This window comes from Trematomus bernacchii, unplaced genomic scaffold (genome assembly GCF_902827165.1).
Source record: "Trematomus bernacchii unplaced genomic scaffold, fTreBer1.1, whole genome shotgun sequence".
In the NCBI taxonomy this organism is placed as follows: Eukaryota; Metazoa; Chordata; class Actinopteri; order Perciformes; family Nototheniidae; genus Trematomus; species Trematomus bernacchii.
The window spans coordinates 23,550,343-23,575,240 of record NW_022987720.1 but is presented as its reverse complement, the minus strand read 5'-3'; the positions used below and the strand labels follow the sequence as shown (position 1 = coordinate 23,575,240).

Below are 24,898 nucleotides of genomic sequence, written 5' to 3'. Positions count from 1 at the left end.
ACTATCTCCAGAGATGACTCCAGCAGTAAAGTGTATCTGCAGATGAAGAGTCTGAAGGCCGAGGACACAGCAGTGTATTACTGTGCCAGAGACACACAGTGAGAGACAGTAACAGGAGAGCCGTACAAAAACTACTTCCTCTATTTACCAATACCAATGAGAGCATTTACTTTATATTGAAATACTGAGTAACTGAATATTGACATCCTATTTCGTCTCATTTGACGCGATGTTTAATTCAGTTGTAACCTAAAGACATATCGTGAATTCAAACAGAAAAATATGTAATTTTGGTTCTTTTGTGTCTCCAAAAAAATATATCAAAGATAATATAAAAATGTCCCATTTCAAACAACGCAGCTGTTTATCTGATTCAGTATGGTTAAACTGTGCCCATGTATCTCTAGAAGTACATTAATGAAAGCACACTTTGATAACATTAAAAAAACATCTATTTGATTTGCCGATTGAACACAAATCATCATTATATCATAAACATTATCATCAGGAAAGCTTCATCTGTTTGAATTTGAAACATTACTGTCACATAACCACAACTAAATGAAGCAAATTCTATATTTAACACTGGAGACAAACAACTGATTCCAGTCAGCTAACTGGCAAACTTTAATCCACCGTAAACACATTGAGAAGTTGATTAAATAAAAAATATATATTAATAATGTTTCCCTTCAAGAAGCAGCTGATCATCTAATCTCTAACCCAAATTCAATCAAATACACCTGAGATTAATTGTTAGTTAATTAATTGAGTTTATTGTCGTATTGGATGTAGGCCTAGCTGTGTCCCTCTTGCAATCAAAATCGTTATACTTTACATGAAGTAAATTGTTTGTCCCTTTATAAATGGCCTTGCAAAATTATTCTGAAGAAAAAACACACCCTTAGTTATAGGAGGAGTCAATGCAAAACTCAGATATCTCCCCCTCTACTTATGTGACTGCAGAGAGGAGGACAGAGGACAGAGGACACACAGTTTAACATGATGGACTATAGGACAGGACTGCTGCTGCTCACTGTCTGCTGGGCAGGTCAACATCTTTACTGATCTTAATCTAACACAGCTTCTAATTGTGTCAACAGTTTATTTCACCAGATGTGTTTTTATCCTCTTTACAGGTGTTGATGGTCAGACTCTGACAGAATCTGATTCAGTGACTAAAAGGCCTGGAGAATCTCACAGATTGACCTGTACAGCCTCTGGATTCGCATTAGGTAGCTACCACATGGCCTGGGTCAGACAGGCTCCTGGGAAAGGACTGGAGTGGATCGCTTTTATCACCAATGGTGGCACCCCGTACTACTCTGAGTCAGTGAAAGGCCGCTTCACCATCTCCAGAGACAACAGCAGACAGCAGCTGTATCTGCAGATGAACAGTCTGACGGCTGTAGACTCTGCTGTTTATTACTGTGCTCGACACACAGTGACTGAAGCTGGTTGAGCAGCTGTACAAAAACCTACAGTCTTCATCCGTACTTTGTTGATAGAGTACAAGGAGAGTTATACGTTGACTAAATCATTAGTTGTTGTCGTTTTTATGTAAATGAAAAAAACCGTTACAACAAGTTACAAAACACAATAATAAAAAGAAATATGTATTTAAAATAATAATTTCCTCATAAAACAGCCAAGGACAGAAATAACATCTTCTAAATGTATGTTTCATGTATGGGCAAAAAGAAACACTAAATGTAGACCTTTCTGTCACATTACTCACATTCAGTTGGAAGTGAAGCAGCCTCATGTGTTAACCCTTTCATGCATAGAGGTCACTACAGTGGACAGCTATTCAAAAGGTGTTTTCTTGTTATGCATTGTTGTTTTTTGCAGAGTTGCACCATCAGCCACTACATAGGACCCTATTGCATCATCCCATACACTGCTACTCAGTGGAAAGTCAGTGTAAGTGCATGATACATGTCTCTAAACCAAGATGGACGACAGAAAGCCACATGGACCAAGTCACCCATCTATATCTTGCCAATCCTTTCATGGAAAGCGCTCCCTGCAGGTATAAAAAATGTGGTGACATCAAGTAACAACTAAGGAATCATATAATTCATAAATTATCAAAGCATTGATTTTATGTTTGCAGGAAATCATGATTAACCACCTGTCCACTACAGTGGACGTCATGCATCACTGGCTATATTTCAACTATAATTCATACTGGTACTGCTGCTGCTGTACCCAGGGCCGTCCCTCCCTACAGGCAGATCACGCAGACTGTGTGGGGCCTCACCTTGTGGAGGGGGCCACACCTTGCGGAGGGGGGCCTCATCTGAGGCGCACCTATGCGCTTATGTGGCGCAATTAGGGTGGCGCGGCACGGTTTCGCCGCTGCGAGGCTCCACTAGCACTCATCAAATAACTGTGCGTGGGGCCTCAAATTGGCCCCCGTCCCTGGTTATTCTTGAAAATATTTCATCTGCAATATCTTTTTGCGCCGTAAATCAATATACTGATGTTATTATAATGTAATTTTAAGTTTGCACATCTTTATTTATCATTTTTTTCCAAATTTACATATTTTCAGTTCAAACCCTGAACACATACTGTCCACCTGAGTGGACATATAAAAATCTATTTAAAAAAAATAGATTAAAAAAAAAAAATTGTCAAATCTTGTTTTTCATGCCCCAAGAGCAATAATAACACTTGGTAAAAAAATCCTGACTGAGGTTTTCATAATTCATGCATGTCTCACGTCTAAAAGAAATTCATGATGAACAGAAGGAAGAATGGCTGTTTGTTCTTGTGATTGTGCATTGTGATATACGCTGGATAGATAAATCATTCTGCAATAAGACAAACTTTCACTTTCTGGGAGAAAATCTTTGTCTTCCTGAGTGACATGTTGCTGTTTTAGCAGTAATCCCCCTCACTGAGGTGACCTATCATTTTCAAATGAAAGTACGAGACTGACAGAGCAGCTTGTTTTGTATACATTAAATCACCCACCAGACTATAGTCTCTCAGAAATGCACATACCAACAAGTAGAAAAGACTAAACAACATCTTATTATTGGGTCTGTTATGGACCTTCTCTCATATTTCAGCACTCCTCCTTCTCTCACAAATTTAGTATTTATGTATCAACACTTCAACCCCCCCCAACAAATGCAAATCCCAACACACTGATGGATAATCCCCACCCATTCTGCGAGCACAATATATATCCTTCATACAGCCTCTGTTGTTGCAGACTCGGACAAGTTCCCACCATGACATTGGTACAAAGCGTGGTCCTCCTGGCTCTGGTTTCAGGTGAGTGAAGTCGGTCCAGCAGAGGAGGAGAAGAGCTGCTGGTTCCCCTTCATCTAAACTCTGTGTCTCTTTCAGCGGCTCAGGGCCAGTCCCTCACCTCCTCAGAGCCGGTGGTCAGCAGAGCAGGAGAACCAGTCTCTCTGTCCTGTAAGGTGGAAGGACTTCCTCTGGCTTGGCTGCACTGGATCAGGCAGAAACCAGGGAAAGGACTAGAATGGATCGGACGCATTGATAGTGGAACTGGCACCATATTTGCCCAAAGACTGCAAGGCCAGTTTTCCATCACCAAAGACACTTCCAAAAATCTAGTGTACTTGGAGGTGAAGAGTCTGACACAAGAAGACTCTGCAGTTTATTACTGTGCACGAGAGCCACAGTGACACACTAGACTACCACGCTGTACAACAACTGAACATCTGTACACCTGTATGAAAACCACTGAAGCATGTCAGGGCTGTGAAAACACAATTCCCATTGGATGATCGCCAGCTGATAATGAAATGTATTTCATTTAGAAAAACATGTGTGTTATTGCGTTGAGAGAGGTTGTCATGACTCACAGAATACCTGCATTTTTTTAAAGGATAACCTTATATAACATAAGTTTGAATCCAGTGAATACTGTGGTTTAAATAAAGAATTATGTTTTACTGAAATAACATCTACTCATTTTGACAGTTTTAGGAATTGTTTTTACAATAAATCAAATAATGGCAACACAATCTTTGCTAAATCAACTATGGTGACTCTTCTACATCCTTAGAGATGTTTTCTGCAGCCTGAGGACACTGTTGGGTTTTACTGTGTAAGTGTAAGAAGTGCAAGGATACGAACCACCAACAAAGCCAACAAATACTCAATAACCAAGTTACTCAACCACTCTTTTTATGGGACCATGGGTCATTTTTTGGCATGGATAAAATACTTCAAAACAAAAAGGGAGCATGACTCTGAGTTTAAAGTCAGATGTCAAATAGAAGGATAAGTGAATATCATTTTAAAAAAGACAAATAATTGAGTCAATTAGATCAAACTACAACAGAGTCCCTGCATGAGCCCCTCCCTCCCCATGCTATCCTGATGCAAATCTCCAGTGTGTGCAGAGTACTTCTGTCTGACTGCTCTGTACTTTGTGTGGAGCATCAGAGGTCACATCTCCAGTCTCAGGATGATCAACTCTCTCTCTCTTCTGCTGGTTGCTCTCTCTCTGCCCTGTGAGCTCTCCTGCTTCTTGATAATTTATCTTTTATCAGACAACATCCACTGATGGTCAGTCAGTGATTCAGCCCTGTGTTTGGTGTGTTAGTGAACATTTCTCTTTTTTGTATCTTGTCAGGTTGTACAGGTCAGAGTATGGAGTCTATTCCTTCCTCTTCAGTAGTGAAGAGGCCTGGGGAGACTCTCAGTCTCTCCTGCAGGGGATCTGGCTTCACATTTAGCTGCTGCAGCATGCACTGGGTCCGACAACCTGCTGGAAAAGCACTGGAATGGATGGGTCGTGTTTACAGCGATGCAAGTAGAACAGACTATGCCAGTAGATTACAAGGAAAGATAGAAGTCACCAGAGATAATAGCAACAGCATGGTGCATCTGAGGCTGTCCAACTTGAAGCCAGAGGACTCTGCTGTGTATTACTGCGCCAAACACACACACAGTGGTTAAAGGAAGCCCAGAGGCTTTACAAAAACCTCTAACTATTTATTATCACTAGTACCAACAGGTGGCAGTAAATGATAAAAAGTCAGATGACAGTAAGGAGAAAAAGACAGCTTTTCTAAACACACTATGAAAGCAACAGCTGATGTGGAATTTCACTTCCCCTTTTTTAGATATACATTTTACTTCAGGAATTCTTGCAACAATATTGTCCCATTATTTATTTTTCAACAGAAAGTATCAAAAATAGATTTATGCGTGATGTATCCAGTATGTGGGTTAGGGTTTTGCTGAGCAGAATAAATGATTACATCTTATTTAAGTTTAAATAAAAGTTAGTGATAAGTCACTATATCCTTATAATTGTCTAACCACAAATCCAAAAGACAACTCTTGACAGGACAGTCCGTCCCTCTTTTATAGCCTGTCAGTGTCCCTCTCTATGCAAAGTGAACTTCCTCACAGTCTGCTATAAAGACTTGATATCATGCTGTCAGCTGCAGCAGAAGAAGAGAAGCTCCATCAGGTCACCTTCAACACCAACCATGTTCTCTGTAGCTCTGCTGCTGCTGCTGGCTGCTGGATCCTGTGAGTCTCACTGAGGCAGAGACACTGACAGAACGCTCACACTGACTGCTCACTGTTATTAACCTCGCTCACTATTCAACATGTTTCCCTCCACAGGTGTGAAGTGTGAGCAGTTGATACAGCCAGCCTCTGTGACTGTGCAGCCAGGTCAACGTCTGACCATCACCTGTCAGGTCTCTTATTCTGTTAGCAGCTACTGGACAGCATGGATCAGACAGCCTGCAGGGAAAGGACTGGAGTGGATAGGAATGGGAGCTGGTTCAACTACACACTACAAAGATTCACTGAAGAGCAAGTTCAGTATCGACTTAGACTCTTCCAGCAACACAGTGACTCTGAACGGACAGAGCGTGCAGCCTGGAGACTCTGCTGTGTATTACTGTGCCAGAGACACACTGTGACACACACCATCAGTAGAGCTGTACAAAAACCCCTCAGAGCCTGAACACTTGTAACATGAAGCCACCAGAGGAGGAGCCCTCAGACCAGAAATGATCTCAACACCAGCTCACTGTTACAGTCAAGAGGGAAAGAGTACTAAGATGTCATCGAAATATTCTTAACTTAAATCGTGTTTGCTCAACCTTGTACGTCAGCCCACAGTGACACAAACCACCAGCAGACCTGCACAAATACTCAGCAACCATGTGACTCAACCACACAGAGTATAAATGTGAACAATGATACACACCTCACTCTCTGACAAGTTCATTAAAAAATGTATTTAAATGTCTGTGTAATATTATTTCACTTCCACTGCAGCCAAGATCAGTATAGAAGAGACTGAGAGAGAATTCATTTTGCACAAATGCAAAACACATATGCCAATTGAATTCATACTAAATGAGTTGTGTGCCTTGTGATGCCTGTTAAATATAGAACACATTTTCTGTGTTTCTGTTTAGATCTACTGGAATAGAAAATAACAGTAGCTCTACCACTGAAGAAACAGGATGTCATTGCAGAACATAAACAAAGTATTTTCCTCTTTTGTTGTTTTCATGAATCCAGAAATAAGTGGACAGGAAATGTAAGTGAATGTGAAATGTAAATGCAGCCGTCGTAGAGATACTCTGCTTATGGAAATGTTGATGTCACATGTTCCTTTTTGAATCTGTAGAGGGAGGTCGATGCAAACTCTTCCTCTCTTTAAAACACACCATCAGCGACTTGTTGCAGAACACCAGAGAAGTGTTATATGTTTCTGAAACACTCAGATCAGAAAGCACTGACAGTGTCTCTCAAATAATGGAAAGGACAATTATCTGGAGTTTATTATTTTTAGTTACTATTCATGGTGAGAAACATCACTTCTGATTTACTTCTTTTTTGTATTTCTTTGGTGAAATGTTGGATAATGAGCAAAAATGATTTACTTACAGGAGTCTGGAGTGAGATCAAACTGGAGCAGTCCTCCTCTCAGGTGCAAAGACCTGGAGGGACAGTGAAGATGTCATGTATCATATCTGGTTTTACAATGACAAGCCATTATATTAATTGGATCAGACAGAGGCCAGGACAAGCTCTGGAGTGGGTTGGGTGGATGGACACAGGCAACAACTCTCCTACTTATGGCAGCTCCTTTCAGAGCCGCTTCACCATGACTGAAGATGTTCCCAGCAGCACTCAGTACCTCGAGGTCAGCAGCCTGGCAGCAGGAGACTCTGCTGTTTACTTCTGTGCTCGTGACACACAGTGACTAAAGACAGTGGAGCAGCTGCACAAAAACCTCCACTAACCACAAAGCAATGTGATCCATACACTTCTGGGTTTTCGCACAAATTGCAATAACACTTGGATGATGTATCCACATTAGATTTCTATGTGTTTCCCATTAATCACCAGATAGTCCCACATGATATCTTATTATTTTATTTTAAATAACATATGTCATATTTATAAATACAAACCACAAATTACATTGAATATGAAAAGAGAAACAAGCTGAAAAACAATATTTGATCAGACAGAGAGCTTGGCTGGGTGACTAGATTATTAGAAAGGCGACATATGAGACTTTAATAAAGAAAATGTACTAAACACTATTATATATTGGTGATCAGAATAATATTGTAGATTATTTAGATTACAGTAAATGTACTTAAAAAATATTTCTTGACCCCTCATAACTACCGGTGACAAACAAATTGAATCCAACAAAACTCAAATTGATTTTAAACATACACCATTGCTTTGACGTCACATTTTTATTCAACAATTTTGCAGCAACATTAACAAAATGATATAGTCTATATTTATAATATATAGTGTTCTCTTCATGTCCAAACCAGAGTTTAAAAGCCTAAAAGGAAAAGTGTTCCTAAATATGTCACGAAACATAGAAAACAGCTGCTATTTTAAATATTTACAGCAGATTAATACTGTGCTAAAGTTTCTAAATGTATAGTCTGAATAGAGGATGTTGACCACCATTTAGTGGGTTTGTGTTGCATCAATATAGTTAAAAAATACTTTTAAAAGAATGATCTAGAGTCATTTTAAAATGTATGTTTGAATTAGATTAAAGTGGTTATGGTACCTAAGCCATGTCATGGTATTAATGACAATTCCATAAAAAAAGCAAAAATGTAATACAAAAAATATACACTAAATGAAGCAAAAAGGCAAATTAGGCAACTTTTTGTATATTATAATATGTATTTTAGTTTATTCCTACTGAATGCTGACAAAAAGTGTCCCTTCCCCCAGAGCAGGAAACTGTGTGTGGTTTTTGTATGAGGGTTTATCACCGTGATGGACGGGTGGGGGGCACAGAGATACAGATCCATACAAAAACCTAAGAGCAGTAAACCAACACTCTCTCATTCTTACATTGACAAAAAAGGACAGGACAGAATACTTCTTGTTGGAATATGCTGTAACTACTGTGGTTATCATATTTACTAGAAAGATAAGTAGTTAAAACATGTTTTAATTAGAAGTTTAAAGTTGTGTTAGTGACTGGAGGTAAATGCTATCTGCAGTAAATCATAACTTTAAAAAACTGATTTAGAAAAACCACAATACACATGCTCAGAATATGACATCAGGGTTTAACACCGTCAAGGATTTCCTCGTATTTAATTAAATGTATGACGTTTTATCACACTTTTCGGGTACCTCAGGTTTTTGTACAGGCAGTGAGTGCAGATGCATCACTGTGCTTATTTTGACTACTGGGGACAAGGAACTAGAGTCACAGTTTCTAATGGTAAGTCACATTTAAATGTTATATTTTTAGTAAGAGGTTCATTATTTTATTACTGTAATTATTGGTTGTATTTTTGATCTCATTGACATTGATGCTGTGCAATAGAGGTGTATGTATGCAAGTCTGGTCCTTTTTTCTTTGTCATTTGTCCTAATGTAGGCGGCAGTTTTAGCTTAACTTAGAATTAAATCAGCTGGAATAACAAAAAGGTTGCGGCTGATTCATGTTTTATTAACATAATTCAATGAAATGTGTATTACCGTGGATATTAATTATAAACCTACTGTACCTGAATTAGTTTTTAATAGAACGGTACTGTCAATCTGAACGTAGAAAATATATTGAATATTTTGTTTTGTCAGTATGTGTTTTAATTAAATAGCTGAACACTGATAGAGTCATAATACTTTTACATGAAGTAGATGAGATAAAATGTTTATTTAAAAACAAACAGGAATGTGGACTCTTTTGAAGAGACGTGTCCTGAAGATTTAAATGTTGATAATCTATCTTAGTTTTAGAGAAATCATTTAATTTCATGTATTTCCTCCCAAACCGTTTTTTACGTTTTTTAGATTTAACGTTAAATACAAAGAAGCAAATAATCCGGCAACACGGTTGGTAAAAGCCAATGTATCAAAATGCGTAGCTTTATGTTTTGCTTCATCAAATAAATAGCCTTCATTTTTATTGTGCAACTGCCGACAGTCCTAGTTGCTAGTTTGACTACTTGGTGATTATATCATTTATTTTAACATTATCATATAATCATTATTTATTCCTTTTTGTATTATACAAATACATATCTAAAAAAAGCTTCTTAGGATAAACCCGCTGCGGTTTGATATTTACAACGATGCTGATTTTTTTAAATCAAAAAACACAAGGGTTTAATATTAAATTAATATTAAATTAATTTGAAAATAAGTAACACTCATTAAACTATTGAATGAAATAACATTTTATAAAATAGAGCTAATTTTTAAACCTTTATTGAATCGATTATAGGTTTATATCATATTTTGTAGTTATGATTATTTAACTTTAAAAACTTGTATTCTTAGTTTTTTTTAAAAGTTGAAAGATTCAAACAACTATTAGCTTTACGATGAGCAAATGAACAGCTTCGATAATTTATTTGAGTTTGTATTTATAAGTTTAATCAGTTATTTATTGTTCAGTGCAACGCAAGGACTAAAGATAAAACCACTGTTGGCTGTTCTCAAGATTGAAACACATTTTGTATAAATGAATTGTTTATCACAAAACACAGCTGTATTAAATATTGGTGCCATTGTGATGTGTTTATAGAGGTGCTGAACGGATACGCAAAAATATACAGTAGAACATTATTAATTAAAATATTTAATTTCATTTAAATTATCTTTTGGGATTCTTTCTTCAATTTCAGAATGTTTGTTATATTTATAATTACCTTTAAGATAAGCTACTGATCATTCTTTAATCGACCGTTTTGATTTCTAAAACTCGTTGACAGAAATCGTTGCATCTCCGACTCTGTTCCCTCTGGTTCAGTGCAACCCTGGCTCAGCAGAGACAATCACGGTTGGTTGTCTTGCAAACGACTTCTCCCCAAATAGTGTGACTTTTCAGTGGACTGACGCCAGTGGGACAAACCTGCCCGCTGTACAGTATCCTCCAACAGTGAAAAACAACAAGTATACAGGAGTCAGTGTTGTCAACGTACCAAAATCTGAGTGGGATTTAAGAAAGTCTTACAACTGTGCTGTGACTCACCCTGGAGGACAAAAAAGTTTGAGCATTAAAAGTACGTGATTTTATTTACTTGCTATCATGATCTTCTTTACTCTTTGAGTCCAAATGAAGCACATTCTCAGTTTTATCCTGAAAATGTTCATTAACACTCTCACTTTCTCATGTTTATCTTCATCCATCATGTGTCTTACTTAAACAAATCTAAAATGATGCATTTCAGACTGATATCAATTAAAATATCTATTTGTACTCTTTCTTCCCCATGCTTAGAGGTTAAAGCACCTTTCTCATGTTTATCTTCATCCATCATGTGTCTTACTTAAACAAATCTAAAAAATATCTATTTGTACTCTTTCTTCCCCATGCTTAGAGGTTAAAGCACCTTCATGTCCAGAGACTAACGGTAAAGAGCTACTACTGTCATTACATAATACTGTTTTACTGTAACTAATAGTATACATTATACTCAAATATAAGAGATCTACTGTTTGTATTTATTGATTTATTTCTGTTGATCTTGTTTCTGTAGCTACCATCACGATGAAACTGAACAAATCAAGTCCCAAAGAAATGTTCAACAACAACCAGGCAAGGTTCGATTGTGTCATTAGTGGAGATGACGAGACCACTGTCGATCAATTTCAAATCACTTGGCAAGTCAATGAAACAATTCGGACCACCAGCGAGCAAGGAAGATCGGGAGGAATAAAAACCAGCACAATGAGGCTCAGTCTCCATGAGAGCCTCAGTAATGTGCGCTGTTCTGCCTCTAAAGATGATGTGACAGTTTTTCAAGATCTGCCTCCCCCCAAAATAGGTTTGTTACACAGACTGATTGGTATAACAGCAGCTAACTCACTGACATGTCATATTGTATGTAATAGCCTAAATCTGAGTCTCTCTTTTAGATGGAAAGGAGCCAAAAGTAACAGTCCACATCGTCCCAGAGGAGGACATCGATGCAGACCCATCCGACGAGGTCACTTTGGTGTGTCTGGTCTTCAGTAGTGAGAAGGATTACTACATTGCATGGGCTGAACATATTGGACAAAACACCCCAATCTACCAAGATGGCATCGACTTACCCCCTCAGAAGGCTAACAATGGCTACTTTGTTACAAGTATTTACACCACCAACAAGACAAAGTGGCAAAATCACATGTTCTCCTGCAACGTCTGGCCTGCTGGCGCCAAAAAGGCAATGGCACCAAGAACCGTGTCTAACTCAATGAATAACTCCATTGAATGTAAGAAATAGTAGATTCAACTTTTAGTGTGCTATTTTGTGCTATTGTGTTGTTCTGTCTCTATGTACTCTCCGTCACGACAAGCTGTCTTTGTGATTGTAACAATAACAGTTAACATGTCGATTCACTTGTGTTTGTCATAATACTTTGTTAAATGTTGTCTCTGTCAAATTGTCCGACTGCTTTAAAAGTGTGCTGACTGTTTCAAATAAATGTTGCATGGAGAAACTTTTGTTACATGAATTACTTTAATATTGTTTAACTATCTTTGTACGAGTAGTTTTAAGTGATGCCTTACAACACACTGCACCGTTCAACTGGATTAACGTCCACATATTGAGCCAAGTGGATGAGGCTTGACTCCAGTTTATGATGCAAGATCATGATCCAAGAGAGAAAAATGCATCATGTTACCTTTAATAAATACACCTTCCTCTTCTTAGATTTAATGTCAAAACTGAGTTCTGCTCTGAGCTGCACAGATGAGGCCATCGATGAGGAGGATGAGTACAGCAGCCTTTGGTCCACAACTTTGTCCTTCATATTCCTCTTCATATCCTCTCTCCTCTATAGCATGATATTCACCATGGTCAAGGTAAACATGCAGGTTTTCTCTGAATTTCATTCTTACTGACGACTAAAGCCGGTTTAAGATATAAAGCAGGATTATGAAAAACAATGTGACAGGTGTATTACAAGTTATGAGATCAAATGTAATAATTGAGATGCTTCATATTAAGGGAAAACCATTTGAACATACTCATCTTAGCATAGACAATATTTGACTTTGCAACAGCAATTTAATCACGGACAAGAAAGAGGGAGAAAATATTGTCAACGCTTGAAATGTGAAGGAATGCATACATTTAGCTTAACAAAATAGACAAAAAATAATCTAAAAATCATAAAAATAGTTCAATATCATCTAAAAAGCTCATTAGCACAGGATAATTTCTCTCTGAATCGTGAATTATTATTTCTGGCTGTCAAACATTGTGTTAAAAAAACTCAGCCAACCAGCACAGGCTGATTAAGCAACAGCAGAAAATGTATGCTTTATACGCCACTCTGCGTAAACTAATATATTAAAATGTATTGAATTAAAACAATAATAAATACCGACCTTAAGTTACAAATCATAATAGTGTATGAAGATACATATTTTTATGCCAAAGTCATTAAATAATGAAGCAAACATCGAGTGGAATAGAAAATATAATTGTTATAGAACATCTGCAGCAAGTCTGTTGCCATAACTATTGAAGACACATATATCATTTCATTATCATCAATTCTCCAGCAGGCTAGACATTGTTTTTAATTGTTTGTTGTTGGTTTTTTTCAGATGAAGTGGTGAGATGGATCCTAGACAACAATGACAAGTGTTCAACTGTTTAGATTTGTTTGTCTTATTGTTGTTTTAAAGGCATGTACATAATCTCTATATACTGTATGTCTTCTACATGAAATGGTCATCCTACATAACGATTGACACATTTCTGGGAAATTCATTGCTATAACTTTAGAAAATACAATTAGTTAGTTATTGAAACACTTTCCACAATGCAGATGGAAATAAACGTTATGCTATAATCTGGCATATAGCATAGCTTCTCTTTTTGAGATTAATGTATTTTTATGCATGGTCCATATTCAATAAAGATATATAAATAATTGTACGTGATTAACTGATTCAGTTTGTGATTATTTTCCTAAAAATACTGTAGCAAAATGGACATAATAAGAATGTTTTTTGGTTGAATATACATTTTTTGCTTTCATTTTTGGTCATTGTGTTGATCAAGTGTGCTTTGATCTTTAATTAAATATACTGTATACGAGATAAGATTTGGATGGCCGCTAATTCAATTAAAAGGAGTTTAAATATCAGCAATAGTGTGCTTTTGAGGATTTTCCGTCACAACATCTAAGAACATTTCATCTAAGAACATATACAACAACATCAAGTCAGCTATTGGAAACTTCTGTTATCAGTTAAGCTCTGAGGGTTTTTCATTTCCTGGGGTTTCTAAACATATCATCTTTAGAGAGTCACACTTCCCTCTCTCTGCCCCTCTGGGAGAACACCTGTAGTTGTGAAACTTTGTGGAAACCGTCAGAGCTACAAATAATCTTCCTCGAAACTAGAGAACCATATTTCGTTGAATACATTTACATATCGGAATATATCCATGCGTGAAGTGGCACAAATGAGTCCAGCAGACACACATTAACAATGTGAATTAGTTTAATCTGTTAGGTTTTTCCTAATTCTCAATCTGCCTGTATTAACATGAATAAAGTTGACTTATTCCTGCATATTAGTTGCTCCATTATGTCACTTGCATTGTTTAATCACTTAAGACTTATATTGCCAACAACTAATTTGTAGCTGGTGTTCATACAATAAGCCTATACATCTTTGAATATGGAAAAGATAGTGTTATGACCTGGCTCAAAAGGCCACAACAAAGAGGAGACGCACCATATCAACCGTTTAACAAAATATGTTTATTAAAGCAAGTGGTTCAAATTAGCCAAATGAATTAAGTGCAAAACAAGTAAAGCATGAGGTGTGGATGTCAGTGGTATCAGTAGTGTAAATGCAGGGTGAGGATTGCATGGACATATATATATCATGTATTTATTTTGCTATGTATATAAATGTCATGTTCTTAAATGTTGTATGTGAGGGACTACGGATGGAAACTAGCTCAAAGCTAAAATCCGGCATGTTTACGTTTTTAAAGCATTATTTGTTTTAAATGTTCATCAATGTGCACTGTCCTTCTTCAAATAAACGATTAAATGAAGAAAAAATGACATGTATGAGTGTGAGAGTGTTGAAGTGCACAAAGTGAAGCAACTGAAGAAACTCATAGCATACTGCACCGAAACCGGGTGCCTGTAGGAGAAAGCAGAGGGCAGACAGAGAGGAGCAGAGGCTTTAAATAGCTGCAGGGCACCAGACCCAGGTGCCCTGAGTTACTGCAATCAAGACAGCACAGCCACACCCTCTCTAGATGAACCCACAGGGGCATCACAGATAGAGATATATATTTTCAGTGTGCTTAATACAATATAAATCTGTTTAGCTGTTCTTCAGCAACGTGCAACACAAGTAATGTACCACAAGTTGCTATGAAGAAAAATGTATCTTTTTATAAACAAATACAAAATAATATACTTGTATGACAGTTCTTATTATTGTAATACTGCATTCCATTCATTCCACCCAGAGTTCCATGGAATGTCAAACAGAGACATTCTAGGACACTAGAACACCTAAGAATTCTACTAGGCCAATCTTCATATATCAGTCAGTCAGTTGAACTCACTTTCTTGTCAAGACTGGCTGTTTTCATTTGTCACTGTCTTATTTCAATCTTTTTGAAAAAAAACATTACTGACCTGATCTACAGGCAACAGGTTACCTGTTACAACATGGCTGCCTCTTTTGACAGCGACCTCCAGGTCATCAGAGGAGCAAAGCTGTCCTCCAAGTTTTCAGACTACCTTGTTCTGGACTTAATTGGACAAGGAGCCTTTGCAAAAGTCACCAAGTGTGTCAAGTCCGCCACCAATGAAACGGTGGCTGTGAGGATAACAAAGACACAGACAGAAAAAGAGCATGGCATCCTGCAGAAGCTCAGGAGCTTTGACTCTGACGTGGGGAACTTTGTAAGGTGGGACACCTCATTCCTCTACAAAGACCATCTCTGTCAATAATTTGAGCTGCTGGATATGAATCTGAAGGAGTTTGTGGATACGAGAAAGACCTTGTCTCTACCCCTGAAAGACATCCGGCCTATTGTACATCAGGTGGCAACAGCTCTGAAAGTCCTGAAAGACTTAGGGATCACTCACACAGATGTCAGACCAGAGAATATTATGCTAGTGGATCACTTACGGCAGCCATTAAAGGTCAAACTTATCGACTTCGGCTCCGCCTGCGATGCCACAAAAGCAGAGCAGGTCCCATCAATGCAGCACACGTGGTACATGGCTCCAGAGGCCATGCTGGGACTGCTCTGTGACGAGCCCATAGACATGTGGTCCCTGGGCTGCATTGCTGTTGAGCTCTTCCTGGGCTCTCCGCTGTACCCCGGGAGCTGTGAATATGACATGATCTGCAAGATAACACAGACTCAGGGTGAGATGCCAGGGCACCTCCTCAACGCTGGACTCAAAACAAGAAAGTTTTACCTGAACACTTGTCAAAATAAGTGGACACTCATGACACCACATGAGTATGGAGGCATGTCAGTGATTGACGGCATGTTCAGCTCCCTGGATGATCTGAAGAAAGTCCAGCCGAAGCAAGACAGTCATGCCTCAAAAGCACATGCCATGAGAGATAAGGCTGATCTGGAGAACTTTGTGGAGCTGGTCAAGCAGATGCTGCAACTGGATCCTATTCAGAGAATAACACCCAGCCAGGTGTTGCAGCATCTTTTCGTTACAACGAGCCATCAGATGGACTTCTGTCCTCCACAAAGTCTGAGATCCACACAGCAGCCATCCTCAAAAACCAGATATTTTCCTGGGGCTAAAAGTCCACACAAACCATTGAAACTGGTTGAGAATACTTCAAGCATCACTCTAATCCGGCCTCAGAGGAAAAGAAAGAGGGTCTCTGTCTCTGCTGGAAACAGATGCAGCGAATGCGCTTCCCCTGTAAGGAAGAAGCGGAGAACTTGTGGAGGTAGAGCTTCAGTGAAAAGGCGTTATTGGGAAATGTCAGAGGGCACTAGAGGATTTGGAGATTTCACTTCCCCAGAGAGAAAGAAGAGGAGATTATGGGAAGATAAACCAACGCCAAAAAGGCGATATTCAAAGGCTAGGAAAAGAAACCCAAAGACCTCCTCATCAGGGAAGAATATGAGAAGGATCTGTGAAGATGCACCTCTGTTGGTAAATAAGCCCATTGGTAGCATTTCAAATGGCAGCCCAATAACGCTGAAGATCCCATCACCAGAGAAGATGAAAGGGGAACTCACCCCTCTGGTAGACAGGCCTTCTGGTAAAATGTCAAGTGGCAGCCCAACAGTCCCAAAGATCCCATCACCAGAAAAGATGGTCGGGAAAGTTACACCTCAGGTTAAAAGGCCTTCTGGTCAAATTTCCGGTGGCAGCACGACAGTCTCAAAGTTCTCATCACCTGAAAAGATGATCTGGGAAGCCACACCTTTGGCCAAAAGTACTTCTGGTCAAATGTCATGGGGCAGCACAACAATCCCAAACATCCCATCACCAGAAAAGATGATCTGGGAAGCCACACCTTTGGCCAAAAGTACTTCTGGTCAAATGTCATGGGGCAGCACAACAATCCCAAAGATCCCATCACCAAAAAAGATGATCTGGGAAGCCACACCTTTGGCCAAAAGTACTTCTGGTCAAATGTCATGGGGCAGCACAACAATCCCAAAGATCCCATCACCAGAAAAGATGATCTGGGAAGCCACACCTTTGGCCAAAAGTACTTCTGGTCAAATGTCATGGGGCAGCACAACAACCCCACAGATCTCATCACCTGAAAAGATGATCTGGGAAGCCACACCTTTGGCCAAAAGTAATTCTGGTCAAATGTCATGGGGCAGCACAACAACCCCACAGATCTCATCACCTGAAAAGATGATCTGGGAAGCCACACCTTTGGCCAAAAGTACTTCTGGTCAAATGTCATGGGGCAACACAACAACCCCAAAGATCCCATCACCAGAAAAGATGATCTGGGAAGCCACACCTTTGGTAAACAGACCTTCTGGTCAAATGTCATGGGGCAGCACAACAACCCCACAGATCTCATCACCTGAAAAGATGATCTGGGAAGCCACCCCTTTGGCCAAAAGTACTTCTGGTCAAATGTCATGGGGCAGCACAACAACCCCACAGATCCCATCACCAGAAAAGATGATCTGGGAAGCCACCCCTTTGGCCAAAAGTACTTCTGGTCAAATGTCATGGGGCAGCACAACAACCCCAAAGATCCCATCACCTGAAAAGATGATCTGGGAAGCCACCCCTTTGGCCAAAAGTACTTCTGGTCAAATGTCATGGGGCAGCACAACAATCCCAAAGATCCCATCTCCAGAAAAGATGATCTGGGAAGCCACACCTTTGGCCAAAAGGCCTTCTGTTGAACTTTCAAGTGGCAGCAAACACAGCCCACAGATCTCTCTCCTCTCAAAGGGGTTGAAGAGTATCGTAATTACACAGGAGAAAGACACTACCATGCTACCAAGCACCTCTAAAGACGCTGCTTCCACTGTGACCCAGCAGAAATCTCTGAACCAGGGGGTCGACAAGAACGGAAAAACTCTAATATGGATCATTGGATCTGGTTACGTTCAAAGAGGAGAAGTTGCAGCCTATGAGAACTTCGGTGAGAATTTTGGACTTGACGTCAAAGTTCAATGGTTTGGCACAGAAGGCATGCTCTGGAAGGGAGTCCTACCCCGCTTTCAGGCAGAGTTGTCAAACTCTCAGAGACCCCCTGACATTTTGGTCATCCACGCCGGCGGCAACAGCCTGGGAACAATGCCTGCAATGAACCTTGCATCAGTCATGAACAATGAATTGATGAAGCTCCATTCACAGTTTCCTTCAATGGCCATTGCATATTCCTGCATCACCGAGCGGCAAGTGTGGAGAAATGGACCTCCAGGGAAGGTCAACTATGACAGGAAGTGCGTCAACACATTTATGCAAAAGGCTGTTGGCAACCTTGGTGGTGAAGTAATTCAACATCCCCTGCTGAGATTTTTTGACAACAACATATATCTCCCAGACGGAGTGAACTTCAGCAAGAAGGGGAATGAAATATTTGTGAGCAGCATCCGCAGTGTCGTGATGAAGATCCTTCAGAAATCTCACACCTAACTGCGAAACAAATATGTCTGATATGGATCATTGGATCTGGTTACGTTCAAAGAGGAGAAGTTGCAGCCTATGAGAACTTCGATGAGAATTTTGGACTTGGCGTCAAAGTTCAATGGTTTGGCACAGGAGGCATGCTCTGGAAGGGAGTCCTACCCCGCTTTCAGGCAGAGTTGTCAAACTCTCAGAGACCCCCTGACATTTTGGTCATCCACGCCGGCGGCAACAGCCTGGGAACAATGCCTGCAATGAACCTTGCATCAGTCATGAACAATGAATTGATGAAGCTCCATTCACAGTTTCCTTCAATGGCCATTGCATATTCCTGCATCACCGAGCGGCAAGTGTGGAGAAATGGACCTCCAGGGAAGGTCAACTATGACAGGAAGTGCGTCAACACATTTATGCAAAAGGCTGTTGGCAACCTTGGTTGTGAAGTAATTCAACATCCCCTCCTGAGATTTTTTGACAACACATATCTGCCAGACGGAGTGAACTTCAACAAGAAAGGGAATGGAATATTTGTGAGAAGCATGCGCAGTGTCGTGATGAAGATCCTTCAGAAATCTCACACCTAACTGCGAAACAAATATGTCTCTCCATGTTCCTGTTGTAAATGTGTCAGCATAATACAATTAAATGCATAAAAATGTATAACTGTGTACAGTGGTGGAATGTGCAGGGTTAGAACTGATTTATATTTTGCAATTAGCAGTAGTGTTTGAAATGTACAATTCATTTAAAATATGCCTTGGTTCATTTTGTATCATCTTAATTAACTGACTAAGGAAAACAATTATAGAGCTAGGGAGAAAATACTGAATAATTTAAGCTAGCTGTGGCAACTATATCGTCACTTGCTAGCAACATACTAGATAACCTGTATAATGCACTTTGGTCTTTTATTGATGTTACAATGTAAACAGTAATTATGGCAACAATAGCTTTCAAATGTTAAAACAGGTGTCAAAATGGTAAATGTTTGGTCATAATGGGACACAGCGATGAACATTAAATAATACTATTACTGATACTACAGACAATATCCTGTATCAATCTTTTCCATTTTTAGTGGTATAGTAGGACTTAAGGTCTATGTCCTTATTATATATAAACAAAAACACATGACTGAAGAGGATGTATTTCTTTGTTATTCTTCTGCTTTTTTAAGTGCAGCCAAACTTTACTGAACCGTATCCAGACATCCAGGGCAAACAAGAGGTGGATGGTTCCTGTGTGACAACAGGGCCTTATGACTGCTGCTGTAGTGTTTTAAAATGTAGCCATGAGTAAAAAGTAAAACTTGGTAACATCATGTAAATTGAGATGCATTACCTCAGACTATAACTACTTCACATGACTCCCCCTGACATAAACCCTAATATAGCTCATGTGTGTCTGCAGATCTATTTGTGTAAATCCACAATATACAAGAAGCGGGTTGTTTGGCATAAAATACCTTATATTTAACGAATAGGACCAGACTGGGAAGAACATTGCTTAGAATTCCGCATTTTATGACCCAGTAAACCCACAAAAAGTGATGATAGTAAGCAAACAAAGCAGAGTAGACTGACCTCCAGGTGCCTGTACAGTGGTGACCTTTGAAGTTAAAGATAGCGATGTGCTGCCATCTACAGGCTTCTATGTGCACTGACCCCACTCTGTAAAAAAGAGCACATTTCTATCATTTAACATTTAACTGCAAGAAACACATATTTTCACCATTATATCAAAGTTAGTCAAATACTTTCATCAATGGAATATTCTGCATGTTCAAAATCCAACTAGTTAGTAAGTCCTGCCATTGAACAATGTTATTTGTTTAAGTATCTACAGTGGTTATTATTACAATCCAATACATTTTTTGGCCTAAAATACTTTATATTTAATGAATAGGACCAGACTAGGAAGACAATCAAAAAACATTTCAAAAAGTGATTGATGATAGTAAGCAAACAAAGCAGTAGCCTGATCTCTAGGTGCCTCTACAGTGGTGATTTTTTAATTTAAAGATAGTGCTTTGCTGCCATCTGCAGGCTTCTAGTGTACTGATCCCACTCTGTAAAACAGCACATTTCTGTCTAAAACTACATCGCAATTACAAAAAAGTGTGATCCGACAGTATTTGCAACAGTTCTTTGCCCCAGTCCATGTGAAGTTTATTAAAAATAATATTATTTTCAAGCTCAGAAGAATATATAGAAATGTTACTGCTGCTGAAAAAAAACCTGATAGCCTACATTCCCAAACATTTAACTAAATCTTAAAAATGTGATTATTATTCAAATCTTAAAACGGTCCAGGAATAATTTTAAATCATAATTATTTAAATGAAAAGAAGAATAGTTGTTGTGTTGCTGTTTATTGTAAATAAGGGACAAGCAGCTACACTTTGGTAAAGGTTTATGCATGTTTATGCTGTAACTTTCTTAATATTTAAAAGCCATGAGAATTAAGGTTAATAATTTCTTCAAATTTTTGTTGATATTGAGGTCAATTTACTGTAAAAAGTGGGCTGCCATACCATACAGTATAATAGTAGCACTATACAAAATCTCATCAACAGTATCATGTGTCTGAAAAAATATTAAAAGACTTTCATTATTGGAATATTCTGCATGTTCAAAGTCATTTAGTACGGCCATTGAACAATGTGAATTAATAAAAATACAAAAGGTATGTACAGTGGTTATTACAATCCCATTTTTCTTTTTATTAATTATCTAAATGAATCATTTTAAAAGTAGCCATTTTATTAGCCGTGTACTTCAGAGAAGGGGATGAGCTACAGTGGCACAGGTTTTTGCACAGTGGTGTTTCACTGTGTCTACGGGGGGAACCACAGTGATTGACACAGTTACAAAAACCTCTGGCAAAGCTCCGTAAACTTTAGATGAAAGATATGCAAACAATTATAGGAAGCTGTGACTTGAAGAAAATAGAGTGAGTTTGAATACATTTCACAAACGTAGTACTTAAGAATTAATAATATGCACATGTTATTGCATTACCCTGTCATTGCTGCTACATCTGCTTTTATTTATTTATTCATTTGTGTCTATTTTCATTACTGCAGTGAGAGATGCCAAAGAAATGTCGTTAAACTTTGTATGATGACAACAAAGATATATTCTGTTCTATAAAAGACTGGGCAGTATTTTTAAATATGATAAACAGGATGATATACCTGTACCAAAATATAATGAGTATGAAAATATGTAATCTTCTGTCAGAGCCTATTTTCCATGTTTCATGCAATGTGTTTCTCATTCACATGTATACTTAGTTTGTATATGCATTTTCTTTTATAACTGTATTAGTGAAACTCATGTTTTTTACATTATTAAAAAAACTAAACAAAAGGAGACACTTGTACAGGTGATTCTGTTCTAGGATTAAATCGTAAAATCATCAACTAAAATGAAAGGGTTCAAAGCAAGTGTGAGTGTTGTGACAGCCAGTGTGCTGGGTGGAGTTTTTGTATGGAGTCATATCACAGTGCAGAATAACAACCACAGTGATACATTGTGTGACAAAAACCCCTTTCCACTGGAGGACATGTGGTGCTAATAAGGAAACCAGGAGGTGAGATATGTGACCTACATAACCTCCTCATGAGAAGCACAGATGTATGATAATTGAAAATAATGTAATCAATTACTGTTAGGCAACATGGGCTTATAAATTACCTTACAAAAAATGAGTCAGAATTTGGTAAGGATGGTAAAAGGAATTTGCTTTGATGTTTAAATGTACATAAATAACAGCAAAAGAGAAAGCAAAAAATAAAAGATAAAAGCAGATATTGGAAAAAAAGGGAGAGAAATACAATGCACTGTATCAAGCAAGGGTTTTTGTATGAGCATGTAGCACTGTGGATCGAATGGCAACCACAGTGATATTGGGCAATACAAAAACCTGAACTAAAATACTCAATATCACTGTGCGTCAAGAAAGAGAAGATCAGGTAATCCCCCCAAATCCCTTGAATCTAAAGCAAGGTGATATTAAATGTACAAATGGCAGTTTAAATTAAATATATGAGGAATTATGTTAAATATTTTTTTTAGTTTGAACATGAGAAAACAGGAAACATCTCAGAAAAAAGCTTGACCTACCAACATACAGTGTTAATAACACCTTGTGATCTTATTACATGCTAGAGTAATTCTGCTTCTCATTTAATTTAGGAGGATATTACACACTTTTGTTAGCACCATTCCCATAATGTAAAGCCATTGTTCAGGTGTATATGCAACACAACAGATAACAAAAGAAAATATTAGAAAACTATTGCACTGATGGTTCCTTTTACAAGATTAGATTATAAGATTACAAACACAGAGCAACATGTGTGTGTTGTCATGTCAGTCAGTGTACTGGGTGGAGTTTTTGTATGGAGTTGTATCACAGTGCTCAATATAGCAGCGGCTCCCACAGTGATACATTGTGTGACAAAAACCTATTTCCACTGACTGAAGGGAATGCTATGTATGATGCTGATGATACAAAAGACGGCTCAGAAGGTCGGAGTGCTTTCTGATGCCTGTATTTGTACAAAATAAACTCTTAAGATGAGTAAAGATGCTTAAGAAAAGATTAAGATAAGACACTATTTTGTGTTATCCAGAGGGAAATTGCTGTGCAGTAGTTGCTAATACAAACTAGGGCTGGGCGATATGACAAAAAACTCTCAGTATTTTTCAAAACTATAACGGTATCACAGTGTATCATGGCATTTATTTATTTTTCAATGAGTGGAAATGTATTTACATTTATAAGTGTTGGCCACACACAAACACACCTGATCAGTGGTGGCCCTCATGAGTCTTATTTGGTGAAGGAATCAAAATGCATGAAACAGCTGCAAAATGTAAACCATTTTATTGTGCAAACTTTGCGTACCACATAACAACATAACAACTAACAAGAAAAGCACTGTTTGAAAATGTAAACAAATCCCCCCTTCCCTGAAACTGCACATTTGAATTACGATTGACCTTCAAACTTAGGTTCAGAATAAAAGAAGAAAGTGCAACGTAATAAACCTCGCTTCAAGCCAAGGTACACTACACAGACAATATTCAAGTATTTAAACAAATATAACTAGTGCAACTTGGCTGGCACTGCACTATTATCCCTCAATATAGAGACTTTAACACACTTTATTTAACAGTCAAAATGGCTACACTATGAACGTCATAAAGGCACCAAAGCTGAACATTATCTACAGACTAGTGAGGCGACATTAAGGCTTTGGTAAAGCTTGTTGAGGATTGAGACATCAAGACATGTCAGACATTACACATTTTGTAACACTGCAACGGTATTAAGTATATGAAACGTTCACATCCTACGGTATAAAGTTCAGGGTATGAAACGGTATACCTCCCAGCACTAATACAAACCATAAGAAAACAGAAAATATACAAATATTAAATAAAAAAATATTCCATTGCAAAAGAAAGTTAAAAGTAAGGAATAGTCTAATTTGCACTTAACGTCCCATTACTGCTCATTAAGTCTCAACATGATATCCCATAGGTAAGTTGTTGTGGTTGAGTTGTAATGATAAGTAATTAAATACTGACAATAAAATGGTGGTTTTAGGAATCATGAGCTTAAAAACTGACAAAGTGACCTTAACACCCGGAGGATTGTGGTAATAAAATTGGTATTAGGTTTCCAAGTGTAAAATGACAAAAACAACAGAAGCATATTGTATCATTTCATAGTTAAAAAAAAAAGGAGTGCTGAAATATTGTGAATACTCCTGCTGAGTACAAAACATTGACCACACACGCTGTCAGGTTTTTGTACGAGTATGTGGCACTGTGTGGATGGGGGGTGGGGCACAGTGCTACATACTCGTACAAAAACCTGTCCTAAACTGAACGGAGGCCCAGAGTCACTATGCCTAAAACCTTAGAAACCCACAAACCCCAGAAAAGCTGTTTTTGTCTTGCTATCATATCATATTTTTCAAAATCCCAAAAAACCATTCATCACTCTCATCAGAAGCGTGTGAATGTAATTTGTCCATAATGTTAATATAGATAAAAAAAAAATATGAAAAGACTTTTATTATTGGAATATTCTGCATGTTCAAAGTCATTTAGTACGGCCATTGAACAATGTGAATGAATACAAATACAAAAGGTATGTACAGTGGTTATTACAATCCCATTTTTCTTATTATGAATTATCAAAAATGATTCATTTTAAAAGTAGCCATTTTATTAGCCGTGTACTTCAGAGAAGGGGATGAGCTACAGTGGCACAGGTTTTT

General features: G+C 38.2%; 1 protein-coding gene, 1 long non-coding RNA gene and 1 gene segment (V, D, J or C); 2 read left to right on the top strand and 1 right to left on the bottom strand.

The window, feature by feature from the left end:
• LOC117492939 overlaps nucleotides 1-13,411 on the top strand; it is a 35,995-nt gene extending 22,584 nt beyond the window's left edge. The window contains 8 exon segments of the C gene segment in view: nucleotides 2,339-2,343; nucleotides 8,693-8,743; nucleotides 10,242-10,532; nucleotides 10,851-10,883; nucleotides 11,010-11,297; nucleotides 11,389-11,727; nucleotides 12,171-12,322; nucleotides 13,073-13,411. Coding sequence covers nucleotides 2,339-2,343; nucleotides 8,693-8,743; nucleotides 10,242-10,532; nucleotides 10,851-10,883; nucleotides 11,010-11,297; nucleotides 11,389-11,727; nucleotides 12,171-12,322; nucleotides 13,073-13,084 — 1,171 coding nt within the window.
• LOC117492937 (immunoglobulin gamma-1 heavy chain-like) overlaps nucleotides 5,395-24,898 on the top strand; it is a 63,489-nt gene continuing 43,985 nt past the window's right edge. The window contains 3 exon segments of the mRNA XM_034143368.1: nucleotides 5,395-5,509; nucleotides 5,511-5,532; nucleotides 5,629-5,922. Coding sequence (XP_033999259.1) covers nucleotides 5,432-5,509; nucleotides 5,511-5,532; nucleotides 5,629-5,922 — 394 coding nt within the window. The 5' untranslated portion in view covers nucleotides 5,395-5,431.
• LOC117493033 overlaps nucleotides 5,808-24,898 on the bottom strand; it is a 55,361-nt gene continuing 36,270 nt past the window's right edge. The window contains exon 2 of the long non-coding RNA XR_004556925.1: nucleotides 5,808-5,927. This is a non-coding gene — a long non-coding RNA (uncharacterized LOC117493033). The remainder of the gene's footprint in view (nucleotides 5,928-24,898) is intronic.